This window comes from Lepisma saccharinum, chromosome 21 (genome assembly GCF_977018435.1).
Source record: "Lepisma saccharinum chromosome 21, izLepSacc3.1, whole genome shotgun sequence".
Taxonomy (NCBI): Eukaryota; Metazoa; Arthropoda; class Insecta; order Zygentoma; family Lepismatidae; genus Lepisma; species Lepisma saccharinum.
In genome coordinates, this window is record NC_139249.1 from 8,217,713 (window position 1) to 8,237,150 (window position 19,438).

At 41.7% G+C, this 19,438-nt stretch overlaps 1 protein-coding gene across 13 annotated transcripts in view; it reads left to right on the forward strand.

Moving 5' to 3' along the window:
• LOC146004042 (nucleolysin TIAR-like) overlaps positions 1 to 19,438 on the forward strand; it is a 1,204,848-nt gene that overhangs the window by 632,882 nt on the left and 552,528 nt on the right. Inside the window, exon 1 of one of the 13 annotated variants that reach the window (XM_083142635.1) lies at positions 1,274 to 1,367. The exons of 11 other annotated variants lie outside the window; for them this stretch is intronic. In XM_083142635.1, coding sequence (XP_082998761.1) covers positions 1,290 to 1,367 — 78 coding nt within the window. In that variant the 5' untranslated portion in view covers positions 1,274 to 1,289. Of the gene's footprint in view, positions 1 to 1,273; positions 1,368 to 19,438 lie in introns of those variants that run through there. One more of the 13 variants, XM_083142643.1, reaches the window with a different exon arrangement.

Consider the following 19,438-nt stretch of genomic DNA (forward strand, 5'->3'; position numbering starts at 1 on the left):
AATTTAATATTGTGATCCCAAAATACTTTATCTGTCATTCCCCGAAAGTTTGGTGGCACCTCGGAGTAGTTTCGCCGCTTTTTATAGTTTGTATGCACAGTCGACTAACTCCACACCAAACAGGACCTTTTTACACAGGCATCCAGTTATACAATAATTTACGAAAGAGTTACAAAAACTTTGTAAGTACCACGGTCATTAAAAGTAAGGTGAAAAAATTGCTGTTGGAATATACATTATATTCAGTTAAAGAATTTCAGGAATTAAATAACTTTATGAAATAAATTTAGATTGTATACACTAGTATATTATATTGTACTGTTACAACACTAGTCCACTTAAAGATATAACTTGTCATTGTATGATTTTACATTGTATTATTCATTTGTGATACTATTTTAAAAACTGCCCAATTGATACAATTATATTATGTGCGATGTTAACATGATGTATTTTATAATGTACATGCACCAATGCCCCTCAGGGGTAGTTTCAGTGATAAAAGATCTCAATAGACTCAAATAGCGTGAGAACACGTCCAAAATAACTATGGGTCTCAAACCTAACAATCCTAACCTAACGACGTAAAATTATAGCTGATTTTGTGGAATGTCGTTTTGGGTGCTACATTCACTTGCGCGAAACCTTCGTGCTCTTCTGCTTCACGCTAGGGTAACAGACGTACTTTATTTCACAATAACACATCTCCCCGAGCTAAAAACCAGGGAAAATGTTTATAAACAATGCAAACCATGCAAAATATTTCACTTTCTCGAGAGATTACAGAGGGTCGAGGGTATTTCAATGCTTCAACGACATTTTCAAATTTGTCGTGGTGGTAACTTTATTGCCTTGTAATGGTCGAACCACCCTTTTTAAACTGTATGTCCCGTTCCCATTTACCTATATCTGCATCAAGCCGTCTTTAAACAAACATTCTCTTCTCCAAAACTCTCCCTGTACTTGTCTTTTGACCGTGTAAACTTGGTCGGTCGGACACCCGCTTCGACCAAGAACACAGCCGGTGCTTGCACGTGAAACAGCGCTTCGTAGGGATTAGTTCATAGAGAAATTCGCGTTTACCATGTATAAACACGCAAGGTTCCGGAACTTTTAAAAACATCGATGCTAGGTTGATTTCCCTCCCGTTTCGCGTGCGGACACGTTCTCCCCCCGCTTCTCGGCCTTTGCGCACACTGTGTGTGTCCGTGTGACGTCGTCCCCCGACCGTTGTCGAGAACTGCCGTCCGTAGTTCCGCAGCCTTTACGCTAGAGGGCAGCGGTGTCGTATGGCGCAGGAAGCGAGGTTGCACGTTGCCTCTGCCTACGTGACGTCACGGGGACCCTTGCCAATTGTATGTACTGCGGTAGGTGTATTTGAGGCACTCACGGGGCCATTGATCCTGTCAGAAATTTTTAATCTTTCTCTTTTTATCTTCTATCTCTCTCTCCATCATTCCCTAATATCATTTTGGCATGTGATGTTTTCATTGGCTAATGCTCTTTTTTTTTCTTTTTTGAAATGATAATTCCTAAAATTGTGATCGTGTTGTAATTAGTCGTGGTTCCGATACGAGCCGAGCTGTCTCGCTCTAGTGTTGTGTCACAAACCCCTTCACCATTCTCGGTTGAAAAGCAAAGGCGCTGACATCACCGGTCTAATCATTGGAGCGTCCTGGGTTCGAGTCCTAATGCATGGGTGTTTGTTTACATTTTACTCTCGCTTGTTCTCGTGCTGCCCTTGGTGACCAAGTAGTGCAACACGGCTGCGATACCCAAGGTTCCGGGTTCGAGTCCCCAGTGTAACATTTAGTCGTGCCAACTAACTTATTTAGATGTATACAAATTATCTGTATTCGTCGTCGATTTTTTTTAAAAGTACGTTTTTCCGGCATTTTTTATTATTATTATATTTTTTACTACTACGCTTTTCCGGCAATGTTTGGCTAATCGCGAAGATGAGTTCTGATATGATAAAATTTATGAAGTTTTACTCACAAAGAACATTCACGGCCAGGCCGAGATCCCTGTCGATATACAAGCCTGATGTAAAAAAAAATATTTACTTAAAACAATTGATTGATTGATTTGCTATATTTTACTTCGCTTTTTTGTGCCACTTTTGGCTAACTTGCGAAGATGGGGATGAGTTATGACATGATGAAATTGATGAATAGACACCCACAAACATCCATGCCCAGACCGCGATTCGAACCCGGACCCCTGGCGTCGCAACACATCGCTAACCACTCTGCCACGGCTTACTTAAAACAAAATTGAGAATTATTATTAAGGATTTTGTACAACAAGCGTGGTCATATGAGTGAACAGAGATTTTTTTATTTGTATGTAAATCGATATTTTCAAAAAAATTCTTATTTACTGCCACGTTTCCCTAACGCCGTATTCTGCTTTGGTCTATATCGGAACTTTATAATGTTTGCACAATTAAAAACTTTTATTTGTTCCGTATTTTTCGTATTTGTTGAAATATAATTTTTGTTCACTTATTTTTTAAAAATCCTGTGGTGGTTGCGTGCTTGCATATTCCTGTATTGATTGAATCGTGGAACTCGATGTTGTGTGTTTCAATGTTTTTTTAAAAAAATGATCCAACGTTAAAGTTCAGAATGCCTCATGCTGCATTTACATTATTTACTCACATCTCCATAGAGGTACCTGTTGACTGTTTCAGCAAGATTATCAAATGTATGTTATTTTTCACCACTTTTCTGTTTTGATTGTCTTGTGAGGAAGGGTGTTGTTTTGAGATGAAGAGACTCTCACTGACCTATGTCCATGTCGCGATTGGATCTTCTGTTGTAAGGTGTGTAATTGAGAACTTGACTCGATCGTACACATTGCTATTGATAACCTCGTATTGTGTCATTCACTTACTTTTCAAGCCGACTCCGTGAATGTGCGCATGTTGTCGTCCAATCATAACTCATTCTCATCGCCGCGTTAGTAAAAAGTGGCAGAAAAGCAACTCTAAAATAACAAGAACACAACTACACAACTGAATTTGTATTATAATTGACACTGTCCTCTCGCAAGCAGCGGTTGTAACATTCAATTGTCATTCCTAGGCGTAACCATGTAATGTTTTCTGAACATGGAATAAACCCAACAAGGTGGTATCATGTTCTGTTACTATGGTAATAATTTACTGTTATTTTTTCATGTGTATCGATCACGATATAGGCCGCAAACATATGATGATATCAGATCATATGGAAACTGGACCTTAATTTCAGGAACAGTGCTGTTTTGTTATAATTGGTTTTGCATATTCACGGCTTACCATCGAATTTTTATGGGCCGTATTGTTTTATCATGTAGTACTGTTAGGCGCATGCTCTGTTACGTCCACAGCCTTCTATTTTTATCAGGCGTTGATTGAATTGCATTTTCTGTTAAAATGTCTCTTCCATACGTTAGAGAAATATGAAGGAAAGTTGAACTTTGATTGATTAAATTGTTGTTGTAAGTCCACTTTATGCACAGAAAAGCTAATTGAAACTGAACCTACAGTTTGAAGTGGGACCCGAACCGCTATGTGCCTCCACCGGGTATCGGATCCGGGACCCCTTGATTACAAGGCGACGACGCTACCAGTGCGTCATCGGGAAGCCCTAAGATTAACTTTCGTACCTTATATTATTAATTCATGACTTTCTAAAGTATTTATAAAAAATATCAAAGTTTGTATTAAATCTTCATAGTTAGTGCAATGTTAATACAATATGAATATAATTTAGCTTCCGTTGAGCATTCAGATGAATCTTAAACTACACATTTGGAACGTTTTATCGTCACCTATGATTAGATAGTGTTAGGTATTTTGTTTGTTCTTACCACGATAACAATTGACCTAATTGTAGACCAAAACTAAAACGATGATTACTTTAACATCTTGCACTTCGTACTGTTGCTACCCCACGGATATTTGTTTAGAATTACTTTGTCATACGATTCTAATCGCTACCATTAATTTACTTATAACGTGGAATGTAAGAAAACTAGGAAAGTTCCTAAAAAATTATGAGTTAGGATACTCTCTCGAAAACTTCAAATTATTATCATTTTTATTATTTTTATTTGAATAGATTTAGCTTAATGGAATTGTCACGTTACCTAGTGCATGTTTTATTTATTGATTGATTTGGTATTTAAGTCCACTTTATACACAGTAAGGCTAATCGGGACTGGGCCTACAGCTTAAAGTGGGATCCGAACCACTATGTGCTTCCACCGGGTATCGAACCCGGGACCGCTTGGTCTAGTGCATGTATTCCATGGATCAGCGAACAGCGCTGCATCACTGCACGCGTGTATAGATTAGCCGAGGTAAGGACGACACCGTGCTCGAATCTCGGCCTCCGAGACGGAGTGGTAAGCAAGCGCGCTGTCTCTCTCTCTCTCTCTCTCTCTCTCTCTCTCTCTCTGTCTCTTTGTGTCCTTCTTTCTTTCTCTCTTTCCTTCTTCCTTCTTTTCCCCTTTCCTTCTTTCTTTTTCCCTCTTTCCTTCTATCGGAAAGAGGGGAGGGTGCGAGAGAGAGAGAGAGAGAGAGGAGGGAGGGAGAGAGAATTGGAAGAGAGAAAGTGATACATTCTCTCTCTCTCTCCCTCCCTCTCACGAAGCAAAATCAATCAAAACAATTTCGCCTAACTCACTCAGCCCAGAGAGTGACTAAGCTAACAACAAGAGAACTTAACCTAATAACCCAACAAATTAATGAATCAATGAACATAATGCTCTCTTTAAGTGAGCCTGTTTTGTAATTTTCTAGTCTGCTTCAGTAAAAGCGACGATGAGGATGAAGGTGGGATAACATCGAGAAAGGGACACTGAAAATAAACCCATGCTCACAGCAGCACTCGACCCCGTTAAGGGGTCCCGGGTTCGATACCCGGTGTAGGCACATAGTGGTTGGGATCCCACTTTAAACTGTAGATCCAGTCCCTATTAGCCTTACTGTGCATAAAGCGGACTTAAAACTCCAACTCACTCAATCAATCGAACCCATTAAATTAGGCTATCACGGCAAGTCTTCAGTTTTTATTTTATGCTTTGTGATGCCTACGGAGCAGATGCCCAACATGAAGGAGAAAAGTCAACGAGTATAGATACGCGTATGGTTTTTGAATGGTAGAGTAAGTAAGTTGAGCCGTTTATGTGTATGCAGTGTGAATGTACAGTAAGCGGCAATAAAATGTACACCTACATCCTGAAATACTCGCTTCCGAGCATGACGTTGTGTGTGTTGCCTAACTACTAGACCAGGGGTTTCCAACTGGCGGCGGGTTTCCAACTGCCTTTTTTGCGGCCCGCGAAGCCAGTTTGCCAATTACATTAATTTTATATATTTTTTATTAAAATACGTTCTATTTTTACTGATGGAACGGAAGTTCTGTGAAGAAAGACAATATCACAGGTAGAATTGATTTTGCAGTCAATAGTGATCATCAGAAGAATCTAAAGTGACGTAACTTTCTCTTCACATCATGCATTCTACCCCTTCGCTATGCGGAATTAACTCGCCTGCTTCAGCGAAGGCTTCACTCTTTGTGTTTAGAAACAAATTCGGCGCTATAGAGATCTGTTTTACTACGCACGAAGTACGAAGAGATTTCCAGTGTTCCAAATCGGATTGTACTGTGACTGATTGTTAAAGTTTGTGCAAATATCGAAATGAGCTATATCTCCAAAAAAACGTAAGATTCAAAATGAAAATAGAACCTATCAAGAACGTTGGGAAAAAGACTACCTCGTTACAAACAACAATGGTAAGAAAAGGGGCCAGAGTTTTTCAAATACCTTTGAAAGGAACGCTTTCCAAACCTTCGTAGTTTTGGGCAAAGATTGACATCGATGTTCGGCAGCGCACATACACGTGTAAAAGTGTTTTTTCTTCAATGAAGTTCATCAGGAACCACTACAGAAGCCGACTGGCAGATTCTTCACTGCTTCACCTTCTGAGACTTTCAAATACAGAAATTCAAATACAACTTTAATAAAAGAAGCAGATCGGGCTCAATTTTCACATTGAACACTTACTATGAAGGATTCTTATTTGTATGGTGTTTTTTTTTTCATTTCTTTCAATTCATCCATAAGTATTGGGTTTTTGTGAAATAAATTGTAATTATACAATTTTGATCTGTGATTCCATTGTTTCTATTACCTCATTTCAGAAATTTAGGTCATGAGAACGTACTACATTTTCAGTTCAGTATACTTACAATTTTTGTAATTTTTAATCCCCCCACCCCCAAAGAAAAAAATTGCGGCCCGCCAATCAACTGCTGGATATAGTTTTGGCCCTCGGACCTTTTGAAGTCGGAAACCACTGGGCTAGACTAACATCTTCGCCCCTCTCAGTTGATCGCAATTTCCCATTGTTATTATCGTGTACTTTATGATACATCCTGCATATATTTGTATATTATAAATAATAAATATGAAAATAAAAAGGCGCGGGGGGGGGGGGCAATGAAAGGCTCCAGGGCTTAAGCTCATACCCTCGAATGTATGCGGGCGTGTTATTGGGCGTGACTATGCATACGCGTGAAGTTGACAGTGTGCGTGTGCCATACACAAGTAAGTGGTTTCACTGTCGACTGTACAATAGACACACGGACACAAAAAGTGTAGGACGAGCTGGTATAGAGCTGCGAGGGTATTGTTTCGAGGCCCGAAGTGAAAGTTTCCATGGAATCTCCTCGTTCTTTGCTTCGTCTCCTGACATGTAAGTCACAAGTTCCCACGCGGCTTATAACAGGGCTGAGATACCTAATCTTCTCCCTCCGCCTCCAAGGACCCTCGCTTCTCTCAAGATTTCTGCCCCAGCGACAAACCATTATCGCATTTGCATCTATGATGGGAGTTTTTAAGACGAGCCCAGTTTCGCGGTTGCTCAACTATTTATATATTCATCCTGTACTTCTCATGCTTCTTCCCTCACCCTTCATCCGAAGATGAATTCCGGTAGTTGGAATTGTGACACTATCTCGCCCTGACCAAGTTCGTGCACATTCATGTTAGGTTTCTATTGAATGGGTACATGTGGCTCCAGAAAGAAATCCCGGACGACATTTTTCAACTGTAGGGGGTTGTATCGTCCATTTCATCGTATCACTATTCATCTCCATCGTCGCGAATGGCCAAAAGTGGCAGAAGTGTGACGTTAAATATAATCTACGTACATGAATCGATAAGTTTCACAGTGTCGGTTATGTTTCTGGAAAGAGTGATCTTCTCGGTAAGGACGCTGACGTCAGGCCCTTTCCCGCACAATGCACTGCGGACACTGCGTCACAGTCAGTGATTTTTAGCCGAATTCAATATATTCGAAACCATATGTTCTTTTCTTTCCCTTCACAAATTAATTTTTCGTTATGTGAAGAAGCTTAGGTTCTGCATTCGGACAGTAGCCTGAGTGTTGATGCTCCAACTTTATCATTATACATCCTCCGCACTATATCCCGGCCTCCATTCAGAGCGCAGAACGGGTATTTTGACACAATCCTGTTTCCTTGCTGGCTGGTTCTGGGAGAAGGGATTGTAAAGTTGCCGCTCCTTGCCCAAACAAGAGACGGCGGTAGGCCTAATTGGCTGTTTATCAGCAACTTTCTTTGTAGTAAACGCGGCAACAGCGGGGTACTGCCATAACGGCGGTTCCTGCGCCGAGAGTTACGGTGGCCTTATTCTTTACAACAGGCCTTCCCGATGGGTAACTTCGTCGCCTTGTAATCAAGGGGTCTAGGGTTCGATACTCGGTGGAGCCACGTAGTGGTTCGGATCCTACTTTTAACTGTAAGTCCAATCCCGATTAGCCCGTGTGTGCATAAAGGGGACTTACAAACAGCAATTCTATTCAATTTATTGTTTGGTACGGTCAATAAATAACCGGATTAATGATGTGAAAAAGCGAAATAAAGTGACAGAGCGATGAAACTTACGGGATATGTAGGCCAGGATGGGGGTACGCCATGTGTCTGCGAGAGTTCCAGACCGCGTCGCTAGGTGTCAGGACTGGCAGGGAAGGGAGGTTGTGTATGTGCAATTTGCCTCCCAAGACACCAGTCAGTCTGGCGTTCACTGTGTCAGGTACCTCAACAACGCAGTGGAGTATGGCATTACGGATGGGTCCATTTCTGCCGTTGAGTGTCGGGTGATTAATCTGAACCAGATTGCAACCGAACTCGGCATTAGTCATTGTACAGCATACACTATTTTTCATGAACACCTTCACTATGGTGTTGCCTTCTGCCGCCAAAAACTGTATCACGGATCGCTGAACCTGCTTTGTGGTACCTGACACCGTGAACGCCATGACTCACCTCACTGACTGGCGCCTTGGAGGCAAATTACACATACAACCTCCCTTCCCTGCCAGCGCTGCCACCTAGCGACACTGTCTGGATCTCGTCTCGCAGACATGTGGCGTACCCCAGCCTGGCCTACATATCCCGTAAGTTTCATCGCTCTGTCACTTTATTTCGCTTTTTAACGGCATTAATCCGGTTATTTATTGACCGTACCAAATATTAACAAGACTGATGGGCTCTAAACATAATTGTTACGGTATGAAGCTGATAGTTTCAAGTGGCCGACTCGGAGCTCAGGGCGTTAAGTTGTTGTTGTCAGTCTTGGAAATTGAGTGAACTGTTTTAATGCTTCCAAACCTTGTATGAGTTAAATTCTTGTGCGATGTGTATTCAGAAAGAACTTGTATTCCAACCTGGATTTCACCTCAGCACGCTCTGTAATTATCGCTGTACTTTGAATTGACGGCACTTCCACGTAATACACCCCGTTAAGTGCAGCGTTGCAGGACAACGAGGCTCTGGCGTCCGGACCTATTGCCAGCATAATTCTCTGTTTGACTGTGGTGCCCTGTGTCTGTCCTTCTAAGTGCCGAACGCCCCTTTACAGCCTCAGCTTTTAATAAGGATATTTCAGTCCTTGGAGACCGTATAGTTTTAGCTCGTGTTAATAATTGAATGAGGGAGTTTTTAAGAGATATTTTACTTTCTTATTAGAGGTGTGAACTTAATTTCGTTTTAGTTGCAAACATAGCCTTTGTGCTGAAGTCCCCATAATATCAAAATAATCTCTGTACAAAAATGGATGTATGTGTGGTTGTGTATATTTGTTTGTTCCGGCATAACTCTCGAACGCCTGGAGCAAGTTCAACCAAACTTGGTACACGTATCACTTGCAATCTGGAAATACATAGGGGACGGGAGGTGACACACCCCTGGCAGGGTGGGAAGGGGTGACATTTAAAAATAATCGAGAACCACCGATATTAAATTCCGCACAGACAGGCATCCTTGACTCTATGCAATCCGCACAACGATAGTGTTTCTCGGGTTGTCTAACATTCAGTCTGTGTTGCGAATGGAATCCATAGTTTTCGTGACACTCCCAATGCGGTTCAACTCCCAAGTTCATCACCTATCGGCATGGGGGTGAGAGGGGGTGAAACAAAATGCCACAAATGACCTAGATTAGTGTCGAATCCATAGTTTTCGTAGTCGCTAAAGTAATTGGTGACATTCACGATCACATTTAAAATTAGTTACATTTTACACTATAGTTAGAATTCATTATTTTTCTGTCTAATACGAGGGTCACTATTTATATTTGGAGCCTAACAATGAAAAAACAGGAATTTGGCATTGAAAACTGCTTTATTGTTTTTCGAAGTATTCTCCTTTATGGTCAATACACTTTTGCATTCGTTCGAACCATTTGTCAAAGCAGTTTTTCCAATCTTCTTGAGACACCTCCATAATATGGTTTTTGAACGCATGAACGGCGTCTTCCGCCGACGAAAATCGTTGCCCACGCGATTCATTCTTGACATTCGGGAACAAGAAGAAGTCATTGGGTGCCAAATCAGGACTGTTCGGCGGATGACCCATCAATTCGATTTTTTGACTGTTCATAAAGTCGGTTGTTAGACGAGATGTGTGACAGCTGGCATTGTCTTGATGAAGAATGGTCCGACGGCGTTTGTTTGTTTTCCGTATTTGACCGAAGACCTCTGGCAAACAAATTGTTGTGTACCATTCAGAGTTGACCGTTCTACGTTCCTCTAAAGGCACAGTTGCCACATGACCAGTTTTCCCGAAAAAACAGGCGACCATTTGTTTCGATGTGCTTCGAGCGCGAACAACTTTTGTTGAATTGGGTTCATCTTGAAACACCCATACAGTCGACTGCTGTTTACGTTCCGGCTCATATGCATATATCCATGATTCGCCACCTGTTACAATCTTATATACGTCTTTTGAAGCACCACGATTGTATTTATTGAGCATTTGTTTGCACCAATTAACGCGAGCGTCTTTTTGAGTTTTTGTCAAATTGTGTGGGATCCAACGAGAACATACCTTTCTCACAGCTAAATGATCATGTAATATTTTATATATGCTGGTGGAACTAATGCCTATGGTTGCCTCAATCTCACAGTATGTCACATGACGATCTTGCAGTATTAGGTTTTGCACAGCATCAATGATTTCTTGAACAACAACTGATTTTGGACGACCTTCGCGAATCTCGTCGGTGAGCGAATGGCGGCCACGATAAAATTCTTTATACCAGCGTTTCACAGTGGCAAAGGATGGGGCTTCATCGCCAAATGTGGAAGTAAGTTGATCGATGCACTCTTGTCTTGATAATCCACGTCGAAAATCGTAAAAAATCATCGCACGAAAATGTTCACGATTTAATTCCATTTTATTGTCGTCTCGCAATCTCCAAGGCAACATAAACAACACAAATGAAGCTACTGACAAAACATTTGAAGTACGTTACGGTCAATAATGCCAGACGATTCCGTGCAAACGTCAAATCGCGCCTAACTTCAATCAATGTTGCCAACGCTCAAAATATAAATAGTGACCCTCGTATAAGATTGGGATAAATAAATACCCGGGCAACGCCGGGCAATCAGCTAGTTAAATATATAAATGGATCCAACGAAATGTCCGCCCCAGTTGCTGACGAAGCGAGAAGGATCTTAGCGAATTGAATTCTTCCAGTTTCTCCATCGGTATTATTATGTGCGGCAGAAACATCATTTTGGGGTTTGGTTCTGCTCTCATCTTTTGATTGAACGGAGCTGCCTGGGAAGGTTGGATGCGTCCTCGCTTCAATGGCTCCCATGCCAGGGGAAGTTCGGTGAAAAATTTCTCAATTTCCAGGAACTGAAACAAGATCCATACTCCGGAGTACATCTTTTCCTCTCTCTCTCTCTCTTTTTATCCGGAGACGCAGCTTGGAAGTCTATCTCGGCAGCCGAGTCAATTGCTCATGCGAGGAAAAATAATATCGAAGGGCGCTCGAGATATCGAAATGTCTAGGGTACGATCGCGTTCATACGCTCCCTGTCTGGAAGACACGTGGTCAGGTCATCGTGATTTACTGTCTGTTCTGTTGAGACGTTACACGTACTGAAGATATTGCACCGTACAGAATGCCCTGCTCGTGTTTTCGTGCGCTGTTTACATACGCTCCATTGTTTCTTGCTGGGATGTTCAAGGAAAGGCAGAGAACCCGAGCTCCAAGTGTAACACGCTGCGGAGTCAGAGGTCCCAGGTTGAACCCTGGTTAATGCACCGCGTGGTCAGAATTGTAGTTACTCAGAGCCCTCTGGAACCAAACTTGGTCTAGTGGTTATGGAGACCATGGGGAAGCGATTGCTGACGAAAAATATAGTTCAAATTTTCGCCACCAGGATTACAAGGCGGTGACGTCATCACTACTCATTCGCGGGTAGTTATTTACCTTATGAATCTCTATGCAACCTTGAATGATTCAAGGTGTCTACCAGTCTGGAAAACCTGGAAATCCTGGACAAGCCAGGGAATTTACCTTTTTCTGGAAAATTCATGGGCAGTTCGTGTATTTATGGAATTTTTTGTAGTACTGCACTAAAGAACGGTTTCTGAACAAAGAAAGGAAAAACAAGGAATTTATAATTTGTTGTGGACAAATGATAATGTAGCAAATGGTTTGTGTTTTTAACCATGCTCATTTAGAACTCTACTACATTAAGTGGCTATTGGAATTTACCACTTCCTCGTTTGCGGGGAGGGGGGATTGGTAGATAGTTATTAGGAGTAATACATGCATTACTGAATTGCACTATAATTATGTACTATTTATGCCATAAGTGCTATCTTTATCCATCATTAGTCACATCTTGTTTCCCTCACCTTACCCAACAGCCATTTACTGTTGAGTTTCCCTTCTCATTGTGAAGTTAATATTCTAAAAGTTTCCTAAGTGGGGTATGTGCTTAGCTGAAATATTGTGATCTTCTTCCAGACATGTTCCTGGAAAATGTTAATTCTTCGTCTGGAAAATCAGGGAGTTTTTTTTGCCTCCCTGATGCTTTTATTACTACAGAATTTTTGCCGGATGCTGTAAAACCCGACAGTGCGATGAAAGGGAAGCTGCAAAAAAGTCCGCCCCTTTTCCACGTATTGCACCCTGAAACTGGTGTGGCCTAACATGCTTCTAGCTTCTTTACTCACATGCGCGTCTGTCCATCTGTCTTCTTCAGCTTTTGTTTGTACTGATTTAGTTTTTAATAATGAACCAATCAAGAAGATATTGGAAGACCGCGATGGAAGGGCAATGTTGGAATGTGTATATGGAGAAGATTGGCAATGGTGAAGATTAGATTCCTGGCGGCGAGTGATGAAGAGATTTTCTCTGGATACCAAACCAGGTAATTTCTGGATGGAAGTCCGAGCTTTCGAGAGCTATCGTCGCCCTCATCTTCAGGGATTGAAGTGATGATGATCCTTAAGATGAGGGAGACGTTAGCTCTCGAAAGCTAGGACTTCCATCCAGAAATTACTTGGTTTGGTATCCAGAGAAAACCTCTTCGTAGATTAGTCGTGTTCAGTATGAGGATAGGTGAAAAAACTCGCATTGCTGCGGTAGAGGCCTTCGGGTTTATGACTTCCACAGAGGATTGAATGTTTAGTAATACTATAGTCATCCGTTAAAATTCTTCCACTACCCAAGCCAAAACGCCCATGTCTTATAAACAGAAGTGTATACATCATAAATTCTCGTCCTTTGCCAGAATTTTCATCGAGTAGCAAAAGACAGCATCCTGCCTTTTCACAGTAAATCCCGGTAAGGTAAGAACTACCATTGCTGTAGACGCGCGATATAGAGAAGATACAGGTTCCGTGCTGATTTATACGTCGTGCATATTGCCGCTCGCAAGGACCGTATTGGATCGAACAACCGCCAGTGTCGTCGAGTTGGCCGAGCAAAGTTTTATTTGATTTTGTCTCGCATTCTCAGTTCCGACTTGTCTCATCCTCCCCCCTCTTTATTATCATTATTTTTCTCCCCAACGGGTGCTAGTACAAGTCTTCCTTTTCTTCTCCTTCGTATGTATATATGTGTGTGTCTACACACACACACATAAAGGCTTGAGACTATCCCCTCGACAATCTAGTCGTAGTAGCAATGGGAAGAGGGTGGCGGCCTGCTCTCAGTAAATTTAGGAGTTATGACAACCGGGGTCTGTGCCAAGTTTGATTTTTCTTCTCTCTCTCTCTCTCGCTCGCAACTCCTCCCAATCCAGAGGTCCAAGCCGCCTGGAACTACCATTTCTTCCAGTTCATGGTAGGACCCCCCTCCCGGCCAGGATGCTCGGCTGACCACCAATCGCAGAGTACCGAAAGTTTTCATTTGCTGGCCTCCGTTTCACAGCGACGGAAGGCTCACATCGATTGGCCGCCGTTTGCAATGAACGGAGACGGGAAGAATGGAGGCTATTTGTTCTACGCGGACATGGCCCCTTTCGGGGGGGGAGGGGGAGGGTGTTATGGTCAGAAGTGTAAAATTAGGGTTGGAGCTAGTAGTGTGGATCGGTTTTCGGGATTTCTTAGTGGTTCGTTTACGAATGGATTACCGTGTAGATTTGCAAGCATGTTCCAGGACGTTGAAAGGGATGTTTATTATGTTGCTGGAGTGCCTATGTATTTCTCAACCGCCGGACCGCGAGAGGTTGATCAGAAGTTTTCGACTTGCAGCCCAAGCTGGCAGAGACTTGGTAGGATGGTATTTCGTTCGGGGTTCACCAGCGATAAGAGGAAATCCTTTCTCGCTAATTTCGGAAATCAAACCCGCTGAAAGAGGACTGTCTCCTGTGCTCCCTCCAAATTTGAATTCTCACGGTTGGGTCTTTCTCGAGTTGCAGCCGGAAGGACAAAGTCGCAGCCCAAGCGGCCAACCACCTGGAAAAATTACCCTTCCTTTGAGGGCAATAAGACAATATACTTTCTCGCCAGTGATGGTGAGAAATTAAAGCCGCCGACTATCCCCCGTGGTCCCCATTGAAATTTTACTCCCTTCGTTTACAATTCATATATGAGTGCCATTATCTCTTGGAAATCAGGAATAAATCTACTGAAATACGACAGAAATCCACATAACGTATTAATACCTCTTATGTATTTTGACTTAAGAATCTTCGTTGTCGCCTCTAATCGTTCAGGATCCATATTCAGTGTACCATCTTTAATAGTAAGTCGTAAATATTTTATTTAATTTTTCATAAACTGGCTTTTCTCTGAAATTTTAACGCTCCATTAGGAAATCTTTCCAGTTTCTCATCCTTACAAAAAATAACATAATCCACATAAAATTATAGAGTAGTTCCCTGGAAATCCCCTAAGATTTTACACATTATTCTAGACAAAAAAGTACTTCCTCTCGATACGCCACGTGGTACACGAGTGTTCTGGTGAAATTAGAACTGGTAGCGGCTTGGGGGGTCTGGGAGGTGATACACGTCATATGTTCGGAGGCCGTAGACAGAACAAGTCTATTATATAGGAACTAAAAACAGTGTCTAAAAGTCCGTCAACTCAACATACCCCACCTGCATGTGTTACATTGTAAGATATAGGAGAAGCGTTCGAATTATACCATTATTTCTCACTTGCGTCGTGCAAAAACAAAGCGTACCACAGATGAGCGACAGGCTGTCCACTTGAGCATCTGTAGTTAATTAACAATTGTTGTTCGGGGTCCGTCAGTTCTCGGCAGTCGTCGCCGCCAAGAAATTTGTGTCCGCGCCTCTTCTTATCGCCGTAACCGCGGCCTCGGGAATCAACTTGATCATACATAGAAGCGCCTACACCCCCCACCCCGTCCTCATTGCCCCTCTCCTGTTTCGGTCAAAGAGTTCCTGACCAGACTCCGGGATGGCTTTTACGTGCCCGGAAACCGAAAGATTCCCAGTTAGTTTCGGTGGGGGGGGGGGGGGGGTAGAAGAAAACGGAATCGAAAAAAAAATGTCTTCCACCTCCAGATCTGTACTGGGAATGGTAACGCTTGGTTCTGATGCACTTTGCTCCGTCCTGTTTGCTGTGATTTTTATGGAGAATCGCTGTTCTTGGTGCGCAGACGAGTTGAGGATGCTAGAACATCATCATATTCGTGGATTTTTTTGCCACTCTTCCCGACTTGCAAGATATAGCTTGTGTGCTGTAGCTGTTCGCATATTTCTTCAACTTGCATTAGCAACAATTACGGTAATCTGAATTTACTGGTAACCTCCACTAGTGTTTATGTATTGAAGTTACCACGGCTCTCAGTTCTTATCCGCCAATGCCAGCAAATAATTCATACTGATGTGATCTTGCACTGGAAAAGGACCCAGTACCAGAAGTAGCGCGGACTTTAATATGCAAGTGTGATCTCTTATCTTTACTAAAAATAATATCATCTGCATATAATACTAGGTTAGTTCCCTTGAGATCCTCTAGTGCATATTATATACATTATTCTAGTGAAACAATTACTTCATGTGGATGCTCCAAATGGTACACGATTGTACTGGTACAAATTAGAATTGGTAGCAAAGGCTTGTGATCTCTGGCATGGGCGTCCGAAAGGGTGGGGACGTGACAAGGGGCCCACGAACCTCCAGAAAATATGTTACCATAAACTTATATATTACACATATATTTCATTTCAGTCAAAGAAATTAATGTTAATTATGGAAAGTTGTTGCAGGAACATAATTTCAATCTGAAGAAGTGTTTTTTGAGGGGCAACACTATTATGTGAGAAACATGCCTCGCTTGTCTCCCCCTGGAGAAAATTACCTTGCTTGCCCCTCCTGGGGAATGATCCTTCAGACGTCCATGTGCATTGCATATTAGGAAGCATTTTATACTTACTTCACTTTACTTAGGATAATTTACGTCTGACAAAGTAGCTTTGATTAGAATTAGAGATTCTTTATTCATGGGCAAAGTTTGCCTGTGTCTACTTTACCCTATAACCCGCAAATAATAATACTGTGATAGAGACAAGTAGTATTCATTTACATTTATCCTTAAATATTTCAGTAACTAACACTACAAGAACAGATAAGGCAATTTTACTGATTCACACTAATGAGAAGTTTTTCGTTTCTGATCTGCTAAAATTGGTTCAGAACTACAATTCAACGCAATGATATAACAACTCTCGGTTAACAGAATCTATACGGTTAGGTATAGGCGCTTATTTCAGTTCTCTAATCGAACATAAATAAGCCTGTTGCATTTTTGCCAACCATAGTGCAAGGGCAGTAGCAGTATATGCATGTGTAGATTTAATTAAAACTGATAAATCATTAATTCTACATGTACATTGATATATTGATTCTGCTGTAAACAGTTATCGTTAATCCACTTCCCAAATTGTAGAAGACAGACTTAGACCTTCTTCGTACATGGAGGAAATCTGCAATTGGTCGTCGTGTCGTGTGGCGTCGCGTCGTGTCGGATCCTGTGTGCGGCTGGTCTAAGGATCGGCCGCGCTTTCAGCTTGTTCCGAGGCTGGAGAAACCATTTCCGCATTCAGAGCAAGCTAGTCGAAGGATGGGGAAACGTCGACTCGGGAGAGAGAGAGAGTTTTGTGTCCCCCGTGCCGTGACACGAACGTCGTAGCGACTAATTCATCCGATATCTCGCCGACCATGCAAATGCTGGTAGTTAACACGCGTTCCGGGAGGGCGTTACCAAAAATCTTGCTTGACCCACTTTGTTCCAGACAGATAAAAGTCCGAAGTTTCTTCCGTTTTTTACTCCCTTTTCTGGAACTGACGTCATTACTGCTCTTCCTATTTCGTGTTTTAGCCTCTCTTTCCCCCCCCCCCCTCTTTCCGTTCGTACTCTCTCGTTTTAAAGCGGCCAAGCTGAAATCCTTTTTCGTAAGAATAAAACCAAACAGGCTTCTCAGGATAGCTTAAGCAACTGGCGACATCTGGCGTTGTTTGTGTTTTGTCATATACATCACCGGCTTTAAGGCACTTCTTAATTGGTATATTCACTCTTGTAAATAATACGGCTCCGTTTCCAGCGGGGTTCAAGCATGGTACTGTAAGTTATCACCGGGGATAATGTTCTACAATCGAGAAACAATATCATAATTTTGGCATTCATGGCAATATTAGGTGTGTGTTTGATATGGGTGCGCACAGGGGAGAGACCTTGGATACGTTACCCATACATAGTAGTGTGTCGAAAGTAAGTTGGAAATTTTAATTAAAACCCTTAACACAGACCGCTTGAGGTTCTGGAAGTTTCAGATTACAGCCTTTCGTTCAAGCTATTGTCGCCACCTTCCGTCTACCTTACGCAATAGTGTCCTTGGCCCTCCTCACAGCATCCGTTTCCCGCCAGCTTATCGCGTGTAAGCAGTGAAGCTTTGTCTATTGCCAAGTACGTTCTGCCTGACGTACCTCACAGGGAGCGTTATGGCGAGTGACGCGCAGTTTTCTATTAGAAAATGAAAAACTAAAAATATTTGTGAACACTTTTTGCTTTCTGTAGTTAAATTACACTTACTAGTTGCTAAATATATCGCAAAAGATTATTTTTGTGTATATTTTTGACAGTACGACAATGAAATGAATATGTTCACATTTATAATATTTTTTGTAGATGAATAAACCAATGAATATGGTAGCTATATAACTTACGTTCTGACACTAATTGCTGTCAAATCAGTCACTAATACCCATAATGTATTATTCTTCAATATCAGATAGCTACATTGGTAATTTATGTTGAGGCGGGGGTGAAAAAATTCAGAGCGGTCTGACAGACGTGCCTCACAAAGTATGTCACAGTATAAGCACCTCGCAAGTTAAGGGTAAAATATTTCCAAATTACAGTTTTTGGTAGTGTAATCTTCAAAGTGCTTTCGTGTTTACCTGCCTCTTTTCAAAGCAGCCGAAGATAAGGTTGTTAATGGCAAGCCGTTAGCTGAGAATACGTTCGTAGCATATTTTGAAATAAAGCCGGCACATGTCTGTTTTTCTCAGAATGTTTTGGAATGTAGCTTCAAGCTACTGGCTCGTAATATCGCAACTGCAGCTGAGATTTTGAAACTTGACAAATTTTAAATGATATCTAGGAAGTGTCTTGACAACAACTACAAGAACATTCTGATGATGAGAACTGCATTATTACCACCTTTGTTTTTGGTATATTTTTATTTGGCCCACCCGTTAAAAGTATGTACTCTAGTACTGCAGGTCATCCACTTAGAATGCAACTGTCCCATCTTCATTTTGCAGACAATTTGAGCTACTTGTTCCGCAGCTCATTTTCGACTCAATTCTTTCACCAACTCACAACTCATTCGAACATAAACAATCAGTGTTGATATGTTGAGTGTATTTTTAGGTTCATCTTTGAAATTTGAAATTCGGAAATACGAGGGAGATTAATAATATAAAAACCGTAAAAGTCTGATAAAAATTATATGACAGACTCTTTTACATCAGGTATCAACTGTTATTTACAAAATGACCTGAAGGGTCCAACACTGATCAAGTGAGCTTCACTAGCCACCTGGAAGCCTAAATCTTATAGAAATTATCTGGCAAATGAAAATTCAATATATCTATGTATGACTACCACGCCAGCAAGTTTACGAATGGAGAGAGAAGTACGACAATGTCTTCAGTTCGAAGGCAGATTGGTGGAATGGCCTTCGCGGTGGCTCATGAGTGACTGCAAGTGCATTCCAATGATTCTTCTTCCTGAGATATAGAGGCACTAAGTCTAGACTTGAAAATTTATGTGGATTAGCAATGGGTCTGTGATTAAATGCAGCAAACTCGTATAACTGGACATAAAAAACGAAAACAAATTAAAATTTTCGTTTCACTTTCCCCCGTATTTTGTTTCGGACTTTGAACACGTGACCATGTACTTTGCTCTATTTTGCAACGGTCTTCTGCGTGTTACGCGACTGATTTCCCTAAAACAAAGAGCGAGGTGAGCTGTCAAACCTCAAGATTTGTCACCAATTATCTATTGTTACTCAGGCTCCTCTCGAATGAGAACACCCCTCCTCGTCCTGTACCGTTTTTTCCAAAACT